At 41.3% G+C, this 21,785-nt stretch overlaps 3 protein-coding genes across 3 annotated transcripts; all 3 read right to left on the minus strand.

Annotated features, from left to right (window-relative positions):
• Positions 1-1,673: 1,673 nt before the first annotated feature.
• Positions 1,674-7,964, minus strand: LOC141832584 (uncharacterized). The gene is made up of 3 exons (XM_074720067.1): positions 6,494-7,964; positions 1,994-3,717; positions 1,674-1,905 (listed from the first exon to the last, which is right to left on the minus strand). Exons 1-2 carry the CDS (start codon positions 7,875-7,877, stop codon positions 2,222-2,224), a joined length of 2,880 nt encoding a protein of 959 aa, XP_074576168.1. The 5' UTR covers positions 7,878-7,964; the 3' UTR covers positions 1,674-1,905; positions 1,994-2,221.
• Positions 7,965-10,473: 2,509 nt separating this feature from the next.
• Positions 10,474-11,995, minus strand: LOC141831532 (cyanidin 3-O-rutinoside 5-O-glucosyltransferase-like). Its single transcript, XM_074718907.1, has one exon. The coding sequence runs from the start codon at positions 11,970-11,972 to the stop codon at positions 10,584-10,586; it is 1,389 nt and encodes a 462-aa protein (XP_074575008.1). The 5' UTR covers positions 11,973-11,995; the 3' UTR covers positions 10,474-10,583.
• Positions 11,996-14,124: 2,129 nt separating this feature from the next.
• On the minus strand, positions 14,125-17,052 carry LOC141832585 (uncharacterized). Its single transcript, XM_074720068.1, has 4 exons — positions 16,500-17,052; positions 16,214-16,405; positions 15,441-15,878; positions 14,125-14,813 (listed from the first exon to the last, which is right to left on the minus strand). The coding sequence occupies exons 1-4, from the start codon at positions 17,050-17,052 to the stop codon at positions 14,125-14,127; spliced, it is 1,872 nt and encodes a 623-aa protein (XP_074576169.1).
• Between the last annotated feature and the right edge of the window lie 4,733 nt (positions 17,053-21,785).

Consider the following 21,785-nt stretch of genomic DNA (forward strand, 5'->3'; position numbering starts at 1 on the left):
TACTTGCAAGGGGCCAAAGAGATTAGAAATGAATGCTGAAATTACTATCATAGCCCAATGAGTCTATATCTACAAGTTAGTCTCAAGGGATTTTAGTATACAATTATCAAAAAGACCCAAGTGTAGCGGTAAGACGTTCAATAGATTAATTAAATATTTACAATTTGAATCTAATATATGAAGCAGTATATTTTCTTCTAGTAAAATAAAAAATTTGAGACGTTCGATGGCTAGACAAGGAGATGTTTGTATTTTTAGATTTATCTGTGAGCGAATCACAGAGAGAGCCAACTACAAACATGGCTGCTGCTTAGAACATCCACGTCCGCAGACTGTTTGCCTCCTGTTAGGTTGACTGTCGAGGATGAGCTGCATGCGTACAGAGAGATCGATAGTGTTGCATTTGTAAAGAAAGACAGCGAGTAACACTGACGATCATCAGTTGGGAAAGAAACAAACAAAAAATCTCCAACTTGAGCTTGATGATCACGGAACTCCCCAACGCCCAAATTCAATCGTGTCGTTCTCAACATTAATGAAAATGGTACCACGTTTCCCATCATTCCAATTCAATGCTCCACCGGCCAATAATACGCACTAGTTGACAAAGAACCTTCGACGAGATAAGTATGAAAATTAATCACTCCTTTTTATCCATTGTTTTTTCAATTAATTAATTTAGGTTTTTAAATTTATGTATTAAAAATTTTATGTGATTGAGGGTTGAGCTCCGACTTTTTTATAAATAATTAAATACGTTAATAGAGGAAGCTGATTTTACTTTCTAATAATAATACGTTTTGACGCTTGTCTTGTTTCTAACCCAATTTTATTTGTTCAGTTGTTGATTGCCTGCTCATCAACATCCACCTTCAAATAACTACAAAATGGACACAACACCCGGGATAACTACCTAGTGGTTGTACGCTTTCTCAATTTCTCAAGCAAATATCGAGTTCTAGCTTTGACGAATTAACGGATGTTTTTTTTTAATAGACGGTTGGCCTAAAGACGATTGATTGATGATCTATCCATTACGAATAGAGGTGTTAAATGAATCAATTTAGGATGAGGTGAACCAATCCATTAGAAATTCATCATATGGACGGGTAGATGGGCCGACCCACAAACTCGACACATTGAGAAATCTCTAATTCAATCCAACTCAAGGCAGATTACAAGTTAGTCGAGCCAACTCACGGATCTATCAAAAAAATAAAAAATTTTAAATTTTAAATTTAGATTACAATTTATATTGATAAAGATATTTTTAAACTTTGATTGTGATTTACGTGGGTAAAATCTACTAATCCATTGATTTTTTTTTAATTTTAAATTTTGAAGGGAGAAAATAAATTTTCTCAATCCGCAGATCAACTTAAGCCCGTCACAAACCGACCTACGTGGGTCGTAAGACTTAGGCGGGCTGATCCATCTAAATCCATCTTAAAATAAATTGATAAAATTTCAATTCAATCCGTCTAAATTATTTGATGAAATTGATCAATCCAACAGACCTAACTCAAATTGGCAGTTTACTTTGACAGTCAATAAAAAAATTTTGTAAGACCAAATCAGTCACTTCAGAATTAATCGATATAAATTAAATATAATCAATAGAAAATTTTTATGGAACCGCATCTATCATTTTTTTTAATTAATCAATATAAATTAGATATATTATGTCAATTTTTAAAAAAAATAGAAATAAATATAAAACAAACTTATTTCGTCTATCTCTTCTCGAGCAAATCAAGTCTCCTCCTCTCTCTTCTCTCCAATTATATACTTGATGTGATAGAACTCTACAGCTAATAAGGTAGGATGTTGAACTGGATGACAATAAATCGAAAGCTGGACGATGTGGATGTGACGGTGAAGTGGAGATCGTTAGGCCAGACCGTTCTGCTCGCACACACCAGACAGAGCATCAGAGGACACGTACAAGTGAAAATAGAAAGAATGTGAACTATTTTTTTTAATGGATATATACCTGAGTATTTATAGAGGATGGTAATTCAGAAACCATGCCGTATAATCTGTATTTGCCAGGTCTAGACATGTACTAGTCTACTAGATCCATCATGATAAACTACATACGAGGTCAGGGCCCACAAACTACATGGGATGGGAGGCCTTTCCATGATACGGGCCCACAACAGATAGGCCCACCCCTCCGTCTTGCATCTTCTTCGCCAGCTCACATCTGTCGTTGTCAGTTTCATACAGGAGACGGCGGCGCCCCTCTGACATGCTGCCTTGCTGCTGCCATCTCCTCCACGAACGCCCTCAGATTGCGATCCGACGACCCACCTTCCGCCACGGCCTCCCTCGCCCGATCCTTCCACATCTCCGCGCTCCGCCTTATCTCCGCCGCTTTCTCCCCTTCCCCCATCACGCTCTCCACGCACCTCGCCAACTCCGCCGCCTCCACCACGCCCTCCGCGTCCGTCTCCGCCCTCACGCCCGTTCCCCACACCTCCAGCAGCTTCGCGTTCGTCAGTTGCTCCGCAAACTGCGGCACGGCCACCATGGGCACGCCGCACGCCAGGCTCTCCGACGTCGAGTTCCACCCGCAGTGCGTCACGAAACACCCCACCGCCGCGTGCGACAGCACCCGCACCTGAGCGCACCACTCCACCACCATCGCCTTCTCTTCCGCCGCCGTTTCCTCCCTCACCAGGTCTTTCACCTCCTCTCCGTTGTCCTTCCGCACCACCCACAGATACGGTCGCCCGGTCGCCCGCAGCCCCCGGGCGATCTCCTCCGCCTGCCGCTTCTTGAACGTAATGAAGCTCCCGAACGACACGTACACCACCGACCCCTCGGCCTTCGAATTCAGCCACTCCATGTACCTCTGTTCGTCCAGCTCGAACAGAGTGGGTCCGTTAACGCTCATAACCGGCCCGATCGCCATCACCTTCAGATCCCGACCTCCGACTGTGAGCGCATCGGCTTCCAGTTCCTCGAACGTGTTCGCCAGGACTCTCGCCGTGGACGCCTCTCGATCCAGCACGTCGAGGTCCTCCTTGAAAAAATTCAGGATCAAGCTCATCGGGTCATACGTATCGGTGATGGTGAGGAAGGTGGGCAAGTCGCGGATCCTGAGCGGCGGCAGCCCGGGAAAGGTCACCGGAACCTGTGGATCATCATGGGAGCTCATGAGTCGGTCGGAGCCGTGGAAGTAGTGGTAGTAGAGGGCGAAGACGGTGGCGGGTTGAATCCAATAGTAGACGGATGGGAGACCGTGATTGCGCGCGACGTCGGCAGCCCAGGAGAGGAGGAGTCCGTATATGACGCAAGTGACGGGATGGCCACGGGCGTCCAGGGAGCGGAGGATGGCGGAGAGGGAGTCCGAGCCGGCAGATCTGATCCGGGCAAAGGAGTCCTCGGTATCCTTGTTTCTCTGGCCGTCGTCGTGGCCGTCAGAGAAGGGGATGAAGGAGATGAGGCCCTCATGGACTTCTTGGTCGGCGGAGGCTGGAAACATGCGGCGGTGGCCGGCGACGGTGGTGGAAAACGTGATCCTGGCCTCGGCGGCGTCTGCGAGGCGGCGGGATAGGTTGAGGGCCGGGCTGACGTGGCTCTGATAACCGTAGGTGATGACAAGGAAGTGGTGCTCCATTTTAGTGTCGAGTGAGTGGATAAAGAGTGACCGGTAGCAACTATTAATCGAGCACAGCTCGCGTTCCCGCGATTTCGTTCGCAGGTGGATTTCTAATCATATTTTTTATTATTTTTTGATAATTTAGGTATTTAATTTTTAGGATCTGATTAATTTTTGATATCACTGAAATTATTTATGATTCGAAATAGAAATATTTGCTGCAAGAAATAGAAATATTTTGAGTTGAACTTTCAAATTTTCAAAATTCTTTTATAAATGGAGAGAGAAGAAAGCTTAAACGGTGAACAATATGGTGGAAAGAACGGCTTATAAGTAATAAGTCAAGTCAATAGTTAATTATAAGTGAATATCAAAGTTTAATTTAGGTGGAGGTCAAAATGACTTACTTGATTTTAAATGACTCAGACTTTTGATTCCAGAAAATTTAGACTTTTCGACTTCATCAGTTCAGCATATTGATTTCAAAGAATTCAGACTCCTCAACTTCAAAGGGCAAACTTCTTGACTCTAGATAAATCAGCACTCTCGACTCTAAAAGACTTAGACTCTTCGACTTAAGATGACTCAGCACTCTCGACTCTAGAAGGTTCAGACTCCTCGATTCCAAATGACTCAGCACTCTTAACTCTAGAGAACTTAGACTCCTCGACTCCAGATAACTCAGCACTTTTAACTCCATAAGTTTATCACTCTTGACCACAGATGACTCGGCACTCTGGACTATAGAGAATCAGACTTCTCGACCTCAAAGAACTCAAAACTCTCAACTCTAGAGGATTCAAACTCCTCGATTTTATTAGCTCAGCATCGTCAACCCCAGAAGACTCAACACTCTAGACTCTAGAGAACTCAGACTCCTCGACTCTATTAGTCCAACACCCTCAACCCAAAGGACTCAACACCTTTGATTCTAAAGGACTCGGACTCTTTGACTCTATCAGTTCAATTCCCTCAACTCCAGGGAACTCGGGCTCTTTGATTTCGCTAGTTTAATCACTTGGCTGAGGCAGCTCGATCTTCAAAATCACTCCTCATCTATTTCATTTTCTTATCCACAATTGGGCTTATACCTTACATGAGTCCATTTATAACTATTACAAATATTCTCAAACATAGTGCATTGGTCGAATGGAGAGGCAATCATACGGTTGTTAGATCTAGTCCCTGAGATACTCCTCTACAAATACGTGGTGCTTAACAATTGGAGAAGCCTTCAACGGTTGTCAGATCTGATCTCTTCATCGGCTTTGGCATGGAAATGTTCTTTGTGTTACTATATAAACCTTAAGGAAGGTATGTGCAGGAGGGTTACACACATATTCTTTTTTTCTTCCCCATTATTCTACTGCTTTCATCTTCTCCTAGCCCTTGTACTAACTTGAGAGTCGAAGTGACCACGTCGAACTCTGCCTTGACACTCTATTCTAACCTCTAACTAAGTCTCATAAATAATCCCAGTGTCTTCTTCACCGACAAAGATTTTGGACAACCTCTCCCTTCGCCAAATCATTAAAAGACCCAATTGACCTCCAACACAGTTCACCGGTGAATCACCAGACTACGATCTTAAATACGAACAAATTGACATTGTCTATGGGAAACACCTAAACTAAGATGCTGAAATGAAGGAACAAGGGAGAACTGATGAGACTCCTGATTCCAAAAAGATTTAGCTCGTGGTGAGACTATTACCATGGTTAGGGTACAATGGGAGCTTCCTCCAATAAATTCGTCTACGAAGAAAGTATCTGATGCCTTAATTGAGGTACCACCTATTCCTAGTCGAGGATCAAGGGGTCTAATGGATCCTTTCCCTACCGCCTTTGTTAAGCAACGAAGTAAGATTGTGATCTCATCCAAGGAACATTCTGATGAATCAAAGGTGGGAGAAACCCTACCTCCAAACCAAAATAAAGGTAAAGAATCCATACTTATGGCAAATATATTTTTCTCAAGTCACATCCTGAGTGATGTGATGAACTGCCTTATTACTTCCAAGCACACATGCATATAATTTATCATAAAGATATCAGAATAAAGTATGGACACCATGAATATCTTTATTCACTACTCCTCTTCCACGTTAATATTTTAGAAATTTAAATTTTTTTATTCCATCAATAAATTTTGATCAAAATCTATTAATGAACTTAAAAAGTTGAATCCATTTTAACTCTTATGAATTTTTGTAGTCCTTCGAAATATCATCTTTTATTTTTTAAAAAAAAAATCAATATCACAAGGATAAGGATGATATTGGTATTTATGTTATGATATTGATTTTTAAAAAAATCAACACCATAACCATACTAATTTTTAAAAAAAATTGACATCATAACTATGTTACTGTGTTAAGTGATGATGTTGATTTTTTAAAATCACCATCATATATTGGTGTTTAAAAATCAATATCATAATTAATGATGTAGGGACAAGATGACACCTTTTTAATTTCTCATACATCCAAATAATAAATCCTAACTTCGATAAATTAACATATAAATTTTTCTTAATAGACAATTGAACTAGAATGTTATGCTAATGAACCGTTCAATGGCAATGCTTTTCGATTTATTTGATACTCAATGAAAAATTTTCATCAAGTTAATCAATCTTTAATTGACATAAATTAAAAAGTAAAATGTCAGCTATCGGTGGAATGGGAAAATGAAAATTAAATAACTTAGATGAGTCTTTTCAGAATTCGACAACAACTTTAAATACGTCCTGGAAATTGCAGAATAAAATATGATAGATGGAACAACTACATAGAAAATACAGATAAAAAATTCTCAATAATTATAATAATAATAATTATTATTATTATTATTGAGAAAGAGAGAGGTGGAGCAGATAATTCTTATTTAGTGATGAGGTGAGTTGAACTGGATGCCATCTCTTCAACGAACGCCCTCAGATTTCGATCCGACGACCCACCTTCCGCCACGGCTACCCTCGCCCGATCCTTCCACATCTCCGCCCTCCGCCTAATCTCTGCCGCCTTCTCCCCTTCCCCCATCACACTCTCCACCAACCTCGCCAACTCCGCCGCCTCCACCACGCCCTCCGCGTCCATCTCCGCCCTCACGCCCGTTCCCCACACCTCCAGAAGCTTCGCGTTCGTCGGTTGCTCCGCAAACTGCGGCACGCCCACCATGGGCACGCCACACGCCAGGCTCTCCGACGTCGAGTTCCACCCGCAGTGCGTCACGAAACACCCCACCGCCGCGTGCGACAGCACCCGCACCTGAGCGCACCACTCCACCACCATCGCCTTCTCCTCCGCCGTCGTTTCCTCCCTCACCAGGTCTTTCACCTCCTCTCCGTTGTCCTTCCGCACCACCCACAGATACTGTCGCCCGCTCGCCCGCAGCCCCCGGGCGATCTCCTCCGCCTGCCGCTTCTTGAACGTAGTGAAGCTCCCGAACGACACGTACACCACCGACCCCCGGGCCTTCGAATCCAGCCACTCCATGTACCTCTGTTCGTCCAGCTCGTACAGATTGGGTCCGTTAACGCTCATAACCGGCCCGATCGCCATCACCTTCAGATCCCGACCTCGGACTGTGAGCGCATCGGCTTCCAGTTCCTCGAACGTGTTCGCCAGCACTCTCGCCGTGGACGCCTCTCGATCCAGCACGTCGAGGTCCTCCTTGAACAATTTCAGGAATATGATCATCGGGTGTTCCATATCGGTGATGGTGAGGGTGGTGGGGAGGTCGCGGATCCTGAGCGGCAGCAGCCCGGGAAAGGTCACCGGAACCTGTGGATCATCATGGGAGCTCATGAATCCGTCACAGCCGTGGAAGTAGTGATAGTAGAGGCCCAAGACGGTGGCAGGTTGAATCCAATAGTAGACGGATGGCAGACCGTGATTGCGCGCGACGTCGGCGGCCCAGGAGAGGAGGAGCCCGTATATGACGCAAGTGACGGGCTGGCCGCGGGCGTCCAGGGAGCGGAGGATGGCGGATAGGGATTCGGAGCCAACGGATTTGGTCCGGGCGTAGAAGTCCTTCAGATTCTGGTTTCTCTGGCCGTCGTCGTGGCCGTCAGAGAAGGGGATGAAGGAGATGAGGCCCTCATGGACTTCTTGGTCGGCGGAGGCTGGAAACATGCGGCGGTGGCGGGCGACGATGGTGGAAAAGGTTATCCTGGCGCCGGCGGCGTCTGCGAGGCGGCGGGATAGGCTCAGGGCGGGGCTGACGTGGCCCGGGTGACCGCCGGTGACGACAAGGAAGTGGGGCGCCATTTTAGCGTCGAGTGAGGGATCCAGAGTGACCAGTCGCTATTATTTATCGAGCACAGGTCCCCTGCGAGGGAAACCTTCCCTCGCAGCTCCCCTCCTGCGCAGCTCTCCTCTGTGCAATTTAAAATTTTCATTATAAATTTTTAGTGCTCCCCTACCTGTCCCCGGGGCCATGGTGCCGCGGTAGGATATTTAGATTGTGACTCAGATACTCGCGGTTCGATCCCTAACTATGGTGTATTTATAGAAATTTTTTTCCAAATGAGGATCGCAATCAAAGGATGTTGGGCATCTAGGTTGGCCGCTGTGCGCTTCCCAATTTACCCTGGAGGCCGGTGAAAAATTTTCATGGGAAAATTTACCGGTCACCCCAAGGATGAGTCAATGAGATTGACTGGGATTATCATTTTTTTTTTTGCTCCCCTACCTTCCTGCGTGGCTCCCCTTCGCGCAATTTAAAATTTTCATTATAAAATTTAATTCTACTGATGTAAAAAAATATTAAAATTTTTGAATAGTATATTTATTTATCAATTTCTTCTAAATTAATTCGATAACATAAATTAAGAATCATAATTTTTTTAAACTCATAAAGTCTTTCTAAAATTTATTATAAGACTTAGCATAATAATACTCGTTAATCCATATCATTAATAGGTTCTTAGGATTTTTTTTATTTAAAAAATATTAAATTTTTATTTTTTGAATGATATATGATATGGTAAGGACATACATGATAAAAATGATGATGAGTTCCGGGACCTACAAGCACCAATACAGTGAAAAGGAAGGCCAAGGGTGTCCCTGGCTTGACCACTCCGACACTCAAGTCAGTCACTGAAGAAGAAAAAAGAAACTTGAAAGAAAAAGCAGGTTGAACATGGTGGGATCCCATACCTGTGCGTGCAAAATAAGGAGGTTATATAGACGGAGAGGAAATAGAATTATATAAGTTTATGTTATTCTTAATTAAGGAGAATATCTACACAGTAAGATTTTTAAAAATCACCATCATAAATTAGTGTTTAAAAATCAATATCATAGCCCTTGCATAATGATACAACAACAAAACACCTTTCAATTTTTAAACATCTAAAGAATAAATCCCAACTCCTATAAATTAACAGATAGATTTTTTTTAATAGACAATTGAACTAAAAATGTTATACTAATGAAGCACTTTGTTATGAGTGCTTTTCTATTTATTTGATACTGAATGAAAATTTTTCATCAATGATTCGGCAAAAGTATGTAATGATGATGTGGATGACGGATAAGAAAAGAGATAAGAAAAAATGGGTATAATACTCATTCAGAAAACATCGGCCTCTTTACTTCTAACTCGTACACCCGTCTTTAAAAAGTCACCGACCTCATGGAGAGGTCGACACGTTTCCTAGAGCATGAGTCGAGCTCTTCCTAGCCTCAGACAATGCATATTGAGCTTCTACCGTAATCCTAGTAAAGTACTTGCATCACATACCGACCTCGTGACTGGGTCCCGATATCACACGCCGACCTCATGACTTGGTCCCGAGTTTTACGAATCAACCTCATGACGTGGTCCTGGCCTCAGGAGCCGACCTCATGACTTGGGCCTGGTTTCATGAACCGACCTCATAACGTGGTCCTAGTATCTCACAATAAACGCAGTCATACTCTCCAGATAGCTCGGTCGTACCTATGAGAACTCGGTCACCTGCTTGGTTTAACTGGGTTGCATATATAGGAGAGCTCGGTCACTCACTTAGGTCAGCTCAAGCATACTTAAGATAGCTTAGACGCATACTTAGGTCAGTTCAGCGACTTGTCCAAGCTCGAATAATGCCCGCACAACTCAGCCACTCCTATAGATCGGTCACATAGTCTTCCAACCTCAGATATCAGGTCAAACATTAATAGACAATTATGTTGACTCCTTCTATAGACTTATTAATTCATCCAAAAGGATAGGATAGAGACTAATTTCCCAGACTTAGTCCCTAACAATCCTAGCAGTCAAATAAGGATAATCAACATCGCTGAGCCATTAGATGTTTGGAAACTGTCAGAGATCGGTCAGTTAATGGCACCATCATAGCCAATCACAAGCGTTGAAATCCGAAGATCACGCCCCCGCTATCTCTATATAAATCCCATATGTATGAATAAACTTCATCTCTAATTCTCTACACATACTACAACTTCTATTTTTTCTATTTCTGACTTTAGCGTCGGAGTGGCCTTGTCGAGAAGTTTCCCCCGACGCCCTACTAACCGTTACGGTTCAGTTCTCTGCTTCCTTAGATTCTTGCAAATACGTCGTAACTGGTGATCGGAACGGATACGCCGTAGCGCATACGACGGCCAACAAGAGTTGACATGGCATTTTATTGATTTGTGGTTTTACTGTTGATGACTTGACAATGCACCAAAACAATCAAGTTAATCAATCTTAAAATTAATCGACATAAATTAAAATCTTGACATCAAAGCTTCCAAGTAAGCGAAGAGAGGGACAAAATCACGATGGCAGCTATCGGTGGAATGGGAAAATGAACATTAAATAACTTAGATGAGTCTTTTCAGAATTCGACAACAAGTTTAAATACGTCCTGAAAATTGCAGAATAAAATATGATAGATGGAACACCTACATAGAAAATACAGATAAAAAATTCTCAATAATTATTGGTATTATTGAGAAAGAGAGAGGAGGAGCAGATAATTCTTATTTAGAGATCAGGTGAGTCGAACTGGATGCCATCTCTTCAACGAACGCCCTCAGATTGCGATCCGACGACCCACCTTCCGCCACGGCTGCCTTAGCCAGATCCTTCCACATCTCCGCGCTCCGCCTAATCTCTGCCGCCTTCTCCCCCTCCCCCATCACACTCTCCACGCACCTCGCCAACTCCGCCGCCTCCACCACGCCCTCGGCGTCCGTCTCCGCCCTCACGCCCGTTCCCCACACCTCCAGCAGCTTCGCGTTCGTCGGTTGCTCCGCAAACTGCGGCACGCCCACCATGGGCACGCCGCACGCCAGGCTCTCCGACGTCGAGTTCCACCCGCAGTGCGTCACGAAACACCCCACCGCCGCGTGCGACAGCACCCGCACCTGAGTGCACCATTCCACCACCATCGCCTTCTCTTCCGCCGCCGTTTCCTCCCTCACCAGGCCTTTCACCTCCTCTCCGTTGTCCTTCCGCACCACCCACAGATACGGTCGTCCGGTCGCCCGCAGCCCCCGGGCGATCTCCTCCGCCTGACGCTTCTTTAACGTAGTGAAGCTCCCGAACGACACGTACACCACCGACCCCCCGGCCTTCGAATCCAGCCACTCCATGTACCTCTGTTCGTCCAGCTCGAACAGATTGGGTCCGTTAACGCTCATAACTGGCCCGATCGCCATCACCTTCAGATCCCGACCTCGGACTGTGAGCGCATCGGCTTCCAGTTCCTCGAACGTGTTCGCCAGCACTATCGCCGTGGACGCCTCTCGATCCAGAACGTCGAGGTCCTCCTTCAACAATTTCTGAATCAAGATCATCGGGTGTTCCATATCGGTGATGGTGAGGGTGGTGGGGAGGTCGCGGATCCTGAGCGGCGGCAGCCCGGGAAAGGTCACCGGAACCTGTGGATCATCATGGGAGCTCATGAATCGGTCACAGTCCTGGAAGTAGTTATAGTAGAGGGCGAAGACGGTGGCGGGTTGAATCCAATAGTAGACGGATGGGAGACCGTGATTGCGCGCGACGTCGGCAGCCCAGGAGAGGAGGAGCCCGTATATGACGCAAGTGACGGGCTGGCCGCGGGCGTCCAGGGAGCGGAGGATGGCGGAGAGGGATTGGGAGCCAACGGATTTGGTCCGGGCGAAGAAGTCCTTCAGATCCTGGATTCTCTGGCTGTCCTCCTGGCCGTCAGAGAAGGGGATGAAGGAGATGAGGCCCTCATGGACTTCTTGGTCGGCGGAGGCTGGAAACATGCGGCGGTGACCGGCGACGGTGGTGGAAAAGGTGATCCTGGCGCCGGCGGCGTCTGCGAGGCGCCGGGATAGGTTCAGGGCGGGGCTGACTTGGCCCTGGTGACCGTCGGCGACGACAAGGAAGTGATGCTCCATTAATTTTAGTGTCGACTGTCGAGTGAGGGATCCAGATCTACCAGTAGCTATTATTTATCGAGCACAGGTCCCCTACCTTCCCGCGCAGCTCCCCTCGCAATTTAAAATTTTCATTATAAATTTTAAAACAATCATATTCAATAATCAACAACATAAATAAATTTCTAAAATTCTCCTAAAATTTAAATTAAAAAATTTGAATTGTATATCTATTTATCAATTTAAGATTAAATTTTTTTAATCTTCATAAAATTTATTACAAATTCATGACTTAAGATAATAATACTTATTAACCAATATCATTAATGAATTCTTAGAGTTCTTCTTATTCAAAAAATATTAAACTTTTAAATTTTGAATAGTGTATGATATGATAAGAAGAGGGTCGAAATCATGTGGCAGAATCAAGTTAATAGTCAAGTCTATAAAGAAGTGAAAAGTTAAGATTTGGTTGAGATCAAAGAGCCAATTTCGAACCTAATTAGCTCGATTTGAGAATTTGGCTCTTTCATCCATTGACTCGGCCACCCTGACTTAAGAGGGCACAATCTTCTTGATTCCTTTATTGGCTTGGCCACCTTGATTTTAGAGCACACAGCCTCCTTGACTCCGTTATATCGACTTGGATGCCCTGACTCCAAATGACAGCCTCCTCGACTCTTTTATCGGTTCAACCACTCCAACTCTAGAGGACAATCTTCTTGACTCCTTCATCGACTCGGCTACCCCAATTCCAAAGGATACAACCTCCTCGACTCCTTCATCGGCTCGACCACTCCGACTCTAGAGGACACAACCTCCTTGACTCCTTCATCGACTCGGTCATCTCAACTTTAGAGAATACAACCTCCTTGACTCCTTCATCAACTCAGCCACCCTAATTCTAAAAAAATACAGTAAATATTACAACACTTATACAAGTTCATAACCAGGGGCGGATCCAGAAATAATTTTTGGCGAGGGCTAATAAATTTTTTTTTACAATATAATAGTGTAAAAATAGTGTAATTAAGATCGGAAGCATGCCAATCCTTCATGTATCAAATTAAAAGATAACAAGCCAAAATAGTGTAATTAATTACCCAACAACTTAAAATCGAATTTGAAATTCAAAGTTTGAATCCTATTCATAATCTGCATCAAGTGTGTTATAGGCTTGTACTTAGTATTCACATTTAGTTCTTATAGAAAATATTGAAACATAAAGGTCAGCGAGATAACAGTCCGTCTTCACTCATTAAACATCTTATAAATTAAAAATTTCCAGAATTGTCATTTGAGATTAGAGAAGAACCAATCATCCATGTAAAACCAACTGATTAACTCTAGGTAACTATGAGTTTCATTAACACAAGATAGACAAAAATTGGAATATAGGACTATCACTTTGACTGTTAAAATTTGCTGTTGTTGATTGGTACACAAGAGAAATGGAAAGTGCTTCAATTCTCTTTCACTCTTGAAAATTGACAAACCTTGTACCATGTGAAGGAGGATGGAACTGAATCAAGCTGCAAATCTTTTCATCCTGCATTTTCTTGATTCTCAGGGGAATATAGCTTTGTATGTTCTCCCGTACGTCCTACCTATTTTTCAAGGGGAAAAACTTACAGTTACTCTTAGCATCAAGGAATCAGGAAATCTGTAAGAAACTGGACAGCATGGCCAATGTTCTATAACTGTGCACACAAACAAAGAGAACATCAAAATTATCATTGAAATTTATGCCTTTGATTTAAGTCCATATAATCAAAAAGAAAATCACTAAAATGGTATGAAGTCCAAACTGAAGTTAGCAAGCCTCAACTTAATTGACCTCATCTTAATTGACTGAGACTTTCTTAAGGATGAAAAGACACCAGCAAAGCTGACATATCCAGATTGGAACGGAGGGTCGACTTCTGGAAAACACCAAAGACAAGCCAAACAAGCCTATAAATAGGCTTTTACAATAGACCATCTCAACATGAATAAATAAAATAAAAGACTCGGTTACCTAAAAATTCGGAACGACTCAGTTACCTAAAAACTCGAACAAACTTAAAAGACTCGGACAAATTATCTAAATATTTAACACCCTCCCTTAAACTGAAGTCGGCAGAAATCAGTTTAAGAGAAAACAACAGCAGCACGTGAATAGACTCCAAGTAGATCACGTAACCTCAAATGTAGCTAACTTGAGAGGCTTGGTCTGTATATCTGCAACTTGATCTTCACTTCGGCAATAAACCAGTCTGATTGTTCCATCATTGCTTGCAACGGGAGCAAAAACTTCTGTATAATCAATTCCATACTCTTGCTTATATCCCTTAGCTACTAGACGCGCTTTATACTTGTCAACTTCACCATTTTCTTTTATTTTTGTTTTGAAGACCCACTTTACACCAATGGTTTTGTGTCCTTTTGGAAGATCAGTTAACTCCCAAGTATTATTTCTTTCAATGGCTTCAATTTCATCATCTATCGCCTTACGCCATTTTGCATCTTTGACGGCACTTTCAAAGGTTGTAGGATCACAATCTGAAAATAAAGCAAAATGTATAAGAGGATCATCACCTTGATCAATTCCAGTCACCTCATAATTAGACATCCATGCCGGTCTTCTTCGAACACGTTGTGGCCTTTGCGATTCTACTTCCATTGAACTTTGATCTGCTATAGGAGTATTTTGAGAGATTTCCTCATGTTGCTTATCCTCCATAGGTTGTTGAACTTTCTCATCATCATCAAGATCTGCTGGGATTTGTTCCTTATCCTCCATAGATTGTTGTACTTTCTCATCATCATCAAGATCTGCTGGGATAATTCCTTTAACACAATTTTGATTCCATGGCCAAGTGTCTTTTTCATCAAAAATAACATCACGACTTATAATGATTTTCTTAGTGCAAGGATTATATAATCTATAAGCTTTCGATGTATTACTTATACCAAGAAAAATGCATTTTTCACCTTTGTTGTCTAACTTCTTTCTCCTTTCATCTGGAATATGAGCATAAGCAATACATCCGAAAATCCGAAAATGATCAACCGTTGGTTTTCTTCCACTCCAAGCTTCCTCTGGTGTCATATTTTGAACAGATAATGTGGGACTTCTATTCAATATATGGATACTCCAATTAACTGCTTCTGGCCAAAAATTTTTAGGAATACCACTTGTCGTTAGAAGGCTTCGCACCATATTCATAATAGTGCGGTTCTTCCTTTCACATATACCATTCTGTTGGGGTGTGTAAGCAGCTGTAAGTTGTCTTTTGATTCCATGATTCTCACAAAAATTTGCAAATTCATGTGAGTTATATTCTCCACCACGATCTGTACGCAGAACTTTAATCGAATTGCCAATTTCTTTCTCGACAAGTACTTTATAATTTTTGAAAGCAGTAAGGGCTTCAGATTTTTCTTGCAAAAAATAAATCCATATTTTGCGACTATAATCATCAATAAAGGTAATTATGTATCTTTTACCTCCATTAGAATGTGGTGTTATTGGCCCGCAAATATCTGAATGGACAAGCTCCAATGCCGCCTTTGCTCTCCAAGATTTTCCCTGGGGGAATTGATTACGGTGTTGTTTGCTAACAACACATTCTTCACAAACTTGAGAAGGATTTGTAATTTGAGGAAGACCGATCACCATATTCTTTTGTTTTAGTGTTTTTAATCCACTAAAATTTAGATGTCCATAACGAAAGTGCCATAACCATGCCTCATCATCAGATTTTGCTGAAAAACATGAATGAGATGTTGTATGAAGATCAAGTGGAAACATATGATTGGCTGTCATGTTAACTTGCGCAATTAATCCCAACTTTGCATCTTGAATGCGACAAACTCCATCTTTAATAGCAATTTCATATCCTTTTTCTTGTAGTTGACCCACACTAAGCAAATTAGTCTTTAAATCTGGCACAAAAAGAACATTAGAGATAGTATGGGTAGTATTTCCTTTTGCTTGTATGGTTACCTTTCCCTTTCCCATAACAGAAATTGTAGAGTTGTCGCCAAATTTGACAGAACTGCGAAAGGTTTCATCTAAGTCAGAAAATGTATCCTTCTCCCCACACATGTGGTTGCTGCAACCTGTATCTAAATACCATACATGTCGTTGAGTTTTCTCTTTCTCATGACATACCATCAAAAGAGACACTTCTTCTTCTTCTTCTTCTTCTGCAAAGTTAGTCTGATCTCCATTTTGTTTATTCAAATTAGTGTAACATTCTGATCTATAATGGCCATACCTATGACATCGGTAACATTCAACATTGGACTTGTCTGCTGACTTTGTTCTATCAGTTGTTGAATAATAACCTCCACGTCCTCTTCTTTGAAAATAATTCTCTTGATGTTGATTTTGTTGTTGGTTTCCTTGATCGTTGTTGTATCTTCCTCCTCTTCCTCGACCTCTACCTCTTCCTCGTCCTCTATCACTTCTATAATTTGTAGAGTGATTTTCTGATAAAGCCTTCAATGCTTGCTCCTCTTTTTCATATTGATTGATTTTCTGCTCATGAACCAATAATGAACCTTGTAATTCATCAATTGAAAGTGTACTTACATCATTTGCTTCTTCAATGGCGCAGACAACAAAATTAAATTTTGGTGTCATAGATCGAAGGATTTTTTCGATGATGAGAACATCCTCTGTCTTGTCACCAAGGATCCGCATTTTATTGACGATTGTCATCGTTCTTGAAAAATATTCTGAAACTGATTCTCCTGATTTCATTCGGAGCATTTCAAACTCTGAACGAAGTGCTTGAAGCTGCTGCCTCTTAGCTCTTGTCGTGCCTTGGTACTTCTTTTTCATAGAATCCCAGATATCTTTTGCAGTATTCTTGCAGAGAATGGTTTCCAAGATTGAACGATCTATAGCTTGGAAGAGATAATTCTTTGCTTTAAGATCTTTCAATTGCTCTTCTGTTAGCGCAGCATCTTCTTTTGATTTTTCTACTCCAGAAATCACGACCGTCCAATATTCTTTGGACCTTAAGAAATTCTCCATGAGCATGCTCCAATGGTCATAGTGACCATCAAAGCGTGGAATTGCAGGTTGCATAAAATTACTTTCGAATGCCATTGAAGGAGATAATTCTGATACCTGACACCGGCGTTGCGATTCCTTGCGTCTGCTTGCTGGCGATCGCCTCCGGGCTCTGATTCGCGATGCTGAAAGAAAAAAAACTTGGATGTTGCGGCAGGGGAGAGACAATATGCAGTGCTAGCACTCTCGTTCTGAGATGTTTGGTAGAATTGCACCCCGTTGCAGCAAGGGAGCAGTATGGTGGTGGTGAAAAAAAATATTTTGATTCTGCACAAGGAAAGTTGAAGAGACTGCTTATCAGATCAAAACTAAATGCTCTTTTAGATTCCCTTTTCTTGGATAACGCATACGATGCAGATCTTCAATAAAACTCTCACTGGCAAGACAATAACCCTTGGATAAAGCAATGTAAAAGCCAAGATCCAGGGCAATGAGGGGATTCCCCTTGACCAACAAAGATTAATCTTTGCCGGCAAGCAATTCGAGCGCTTCAAACCACCTGCGACTGCTGGACGAGAGAAGCGACGCCGCCTGACCAAGGCAGAGCCGACCTGCGAGGAGGTGCGAAGGCAGAGCCTTGACCTCGAGGGCAAACCCTAGCGCTATGTTCGTCGGTGCTCGGTTGCGAGATGGGAGAACGTTCCTCCTCCTTCTTCCTTGCTTCGTCCGACGCCGCCGACTGTGCAGGAGCTGTCCTTGCGCCGATCAACAAAGATCGCGTTTTTCTCCCTGCGCAACGCAGCGCAGCTCACGAGAGGGCGAGAGGGCGGACTTCGTCTGCTTCTTCTCAACCGACGGCGCTAAAGAAAAAACCCTAGACGGCGGCGGAACCCTAGATGGCTCTGATACCACTGTTAGGCCCAGATACCGAACTGCTGCAGCAGTTTGGGGATAGAAAATAGAGAATAGATGAAGGGAAAAGCCAACTTCTTATTATCCAAAGACAAGCCAAACAAGCCTATAAATAGGCTTTTACAATAGACCATCTCAACATGAATAAATAAAATAAAAGACTCGGTTACCTAAAAATTCGGAACGACTCAGTTACCTAAAAACTCGAACAAACTTAAAAGACTCGGACAAATTATCTAAATATTTAACATTGTCTCCTCAGACTTTAATAGAATCTGTATTTCTCTTCCATGAAAAGAGAGGACAAATGCAATGTTTAACACAAATCTCTACTAGCTTGTTTAACAAGCTCAACTCTCAAATTTGTTATATAATTAAATAGCCAGCACAAGAGCACCTGCATATCTGATTAAAGTAATTTTGCCATTAGATCTTTTGTGCTTAAATAGAAAACAGCTAGCTTGCTTAATAAAGAGAGAACAAAACTATCTGACTGATCATATATATTACTGATATTGTGTTCAGTTAATTGAGATCATTAATGATTGATTGACAACTAACAATCCAGTCCACTTCATTTTTGCTGAAATGAAGTGGACTGCATATATAATTCTTCCAACAGGAGGAGGCTAATTAATTAATTAGTTAGGTATCAAGGTTTGAGAAAGCTTATTTAAATAATTAGCAATAGTTTAAAATAGTACGTACAGAATATAATCAACCTTAACCATCCAGAAGAAACAGTATTCAGCCACCTTTTAATTCATAATCAAATGCAAATGAATTTTGTCTGAGACTTGAATGATAAATAAATAATTCATATAATGCCAAAATGAAACGCTTCGAGCTGAAGTCATCCGAAAAATCATTCTCTTTCAAAGAAGGGAATTTATTTTTTGTCTGAAAAGGAATCTGGTGATAGAATTACATCTTTGAATTTCTCGATCGTGTTTCATATAAAATAATTGGTAGATATTGTTATTGACAATCGTTAGTACTACGATGTGATCTTGATCAACGGCATGCGCAAGGATGGCCGATTGAATTAATTAATGAAGCCATCCAGTTCTTGAACGCATGCCTTCCTACGGCTGCAATCGCACAGCATCATCCTCAGAAGTCAGAAGCATGCACAGGCCGGGGGTGGTGGGCTGGACGCCGAGAAGCTGTTTGCTGAAATGATTCAGAAGGGTTAAATGACGATGGGTTTGTGTATCTTTTTTCCCACTTCATAATTCATTGTCTAAAATATATATATAAAATAAAAATAAAAATAAATCGATAGAAAAATATTTTAGCTGTATTTTTTTTCTTAAATTTTCTTAGCAGAATAAAAAAGAGCACTTAGATTTGTTTATGTTGCTTCAATCTAATTTAGAAATATATATATATTATCTTCTGCTAATAAAATTTTAATTTCTTCATTTTTATTTATATATCACTATAAATATTTGAACGAAAAATAATTTATACCTTTTTTTCCTCTATTTTATTTCGTTAAAATTTTAATTTGATACAAAATTGAGTTATTTATCCAAAATTTAAAGTGACGGAGACTTTGCAAAGATCAAATAAGTTCAGAAAGAATTCAAATAATATATAGTTTGAAAAATTATGACGCAATTTGGATTTTGAGAGGAAGATGAAATTTAAAGAGTAATTGGAAAAAAATTAGCCACGAAAGATGATTTAAAAAAACCAATATTGATTTGCAATTTGTAAATGTAGTAAAATGGCCTAATTTTAATTTAGCCCACATTTATAAATTTTATTTAAACATGTTTCGAACGGGTTTGTAATTCGACATAATCATTATGGGTATATTCGTCAATTAACTGAAGCTAGGGTTTAACTCCGTCCTACATCCCTATAAATATGTTAAATGAGCCAAATCAGTTTTCATTGCGGTGGCGCTGCTCCATTCATCACCAGCCTCCGTTCTCTCGATCTCTTCTTGTTGTAGTTTATCGTCTTCTTCCTTTTTCATTCACAACGTTTTCGTCTTGCAAATGTGTCATCAAACCCAGAAATCAAAGATGTCGATCGTTTCATAGCGTCTGAGCCTTTACACATCTTTGTCGGTTCCGAAATCGTAAAAATCTTTTGTTTTTTCTTGTTCACGGTTCGATTTCTTTGGCATAGAGAAGCCAGCAATGCAGTAGGATCTTTGGTCCCTGCTTCGGTTTTTACCCGCCTTTCTCTGTCCTGATGTCTTCTCGTAGATGCCGTTTTCCTCTTCCCTTTTTATTCAATGACATTTTGATCCGCGATGACTTCGCAAAGATACCATCAAACTCAGAAATCGAAGATCTCCATTCTTTTCATCGCGAGTGAAATAGTTATCCTTGAAAGCTCGCTCTTTTAAATCGAAATCATAAAATGTATTTCCTTTTCTTGTTCCCAGTTCGATTAATTCCATGCCTGCACATGGTTCGATTTAAATTTTGTTGAACTGGAGAATTCCGCTTTATATTCGAGTTCTGAATGTGCTTTTTTGTCTCTCAAAAATCCAAAAAAAAATAGTTCCCCCCCTGTTTTGATTGCATTCCTTGTTTATCCAAAGCAAAAGGCAATAAATTAGAGTCTCTGATGCGTTTACTTCTGATAGCGTTGTCAGCGCTGTACGTTGCCGAGAACGATTCCGAGCTGTGATTCTGGCATTGGCCACTCTTTCGATTGGCTTGATGCATTCTGATGCTCCAACATTTTGTGAATCTTAATTCCTTCAATTTGTTCTAATAACTACGTTTTATATGGTCCTTCATTCTTCTTAATTAACACGGCTCAATGGATTTGCTCAATATGATTATCTACTATCGTGTCCAAGATTATGTGGCTTTTCTAAGGCTGTGGATGTTGTTTATATTCGTTCAAGTTAAGGTAAATTAAATAAATAAATTTGAATATATATGTATTATGTTCATTAATATTTATGGATAAAGATTTTTTAATGTTTATTAATAATTTCTTTTCTCAAATTTATAAATATTAAAGAAGTTTTTTTAATAAATAATAAATTTATGATATTAAAGTTTTAAGTAATTGAAATTGAGAGCTAGCCTTATAATATTTAAACAAAGCTATAACATTCGAGCAATATAAAATTTAAGTTTGGTGTATATCTTGAACTTTAAGATTAAACTTTGTACTATTAAACTTATAAAGGAAGTTATTGCATTTATTATTTTTAACTGTCTATTTATATAGTCATGAAAAATTAATATTTGGGTTTACATTAGTTGAACAGTAACTAGTAAACATTCCTGCAACTGGTGGTTATTCTGCGCTATTAGCTTTCGGAAACTCACTCACTGACACCGGAAACTTAGCTTACTTTGGTGGCGATGTGATGCCAGCGAACCATCTACCCTACGGCGAGACTTACTTCAGACATCCTACCGGCCGCTTCTCGGATGGCCGACTCGTCGTGGACTTCATTGGTATTACATATTTGGGCATCTGTTTTTTTAGAGTGTTTTCTTGGACAAAATTGGTTAGCGTCAATATCTATCTCTGCAAACAAACACTAAGGTATGGTTTCTCAGTACAACCACTGGGACTGCCGTTAGTAGCACCCTATCTCGCGGGAAACAATAGCAAGGAGCACTTAAAGCGAGGAGCTAACTTTGCCGTGGCTGGAGCCTGCGCGCTTGCCTTCTTCGAAGCCCAGGGGACGAACATTTCATGTGCGGATTACTCCTTCAACGTCCAGCTTTCATGGTTCCATCAATACCAACGCTCTTTTCCTTCCAGAAAAACTAATGCAACAATCCGATCTCTACGAAGTCATAACGCCGGGAGCCAATTAAGCCGTTCTTCTTCATAGGCGAGATGGGGATTAACGATTACACGCACTTGTTGCTCCTAGACAGAGTGAACAGCACTGACTGTTGGGAGATTTGTGAAGATTTATTTGT

Source organism: Curcuma longa, chromosome 7, assembly GCF_044706935.1.
Source record: "Curcuma longa cultivar G26 ecotype Majalengka, Jawa Barat chromosome 7, ITB_CL_G26_1.1, whole genome shotgun sequence".
NCBI classification, from domain to species: domain Eukaryota; kingdom Viridiplantae; phylum Streptophyta; class Magnoliopsida; order Zingiberales; family Zingiberaceae; genus Curcuma; species Curcuma longa.

Bases quoted from the DNA above. Each gene is read 5' to 3' on its own strand.
- LOC141832584 (XM_074720067.1), bottom strand. From the start codon at position 7,877: ATGGCGCCCCACTTCCTTGTCGTCACCGGCGGTCACCCGGGCCACGTC. The intron at 3,718-6,493 runs AATAAGAATTAT...AAATATGATTAG, and splicing joins TTCAACTCACCTCATCACTA to AAATCCACCTGCGAACGAAA.
- LOC141831532 (XM_074718907.1), bottom strand. From the start codon at position 11,972: ATGGAGCATCACTTCCTTGTCGTCGCCGACGGTCACCAGGGCCAAGTC.
- LOC141832585 (XM_074720068.1), bottom strand. From the start codon at position 17,052: ATGGCATTCGAAAGTAATTTTATGCAACCTGCAATTCCACGCTTTGAT. The intron at 15,879-16,213 runs GTATGGCCATTA...TTTTTGTGCCAG, and splicing joins GAATGTTACCGATGTCATAG to ATTTAAAGACTAATTTGCTT. The intron at 14,814-15,440 runs GTAAAAGATACA...TTGATGAAAAAG, and splicing joins AACACCACATTCTAATGGAG to ACACTTGGCCATGGAATCAA.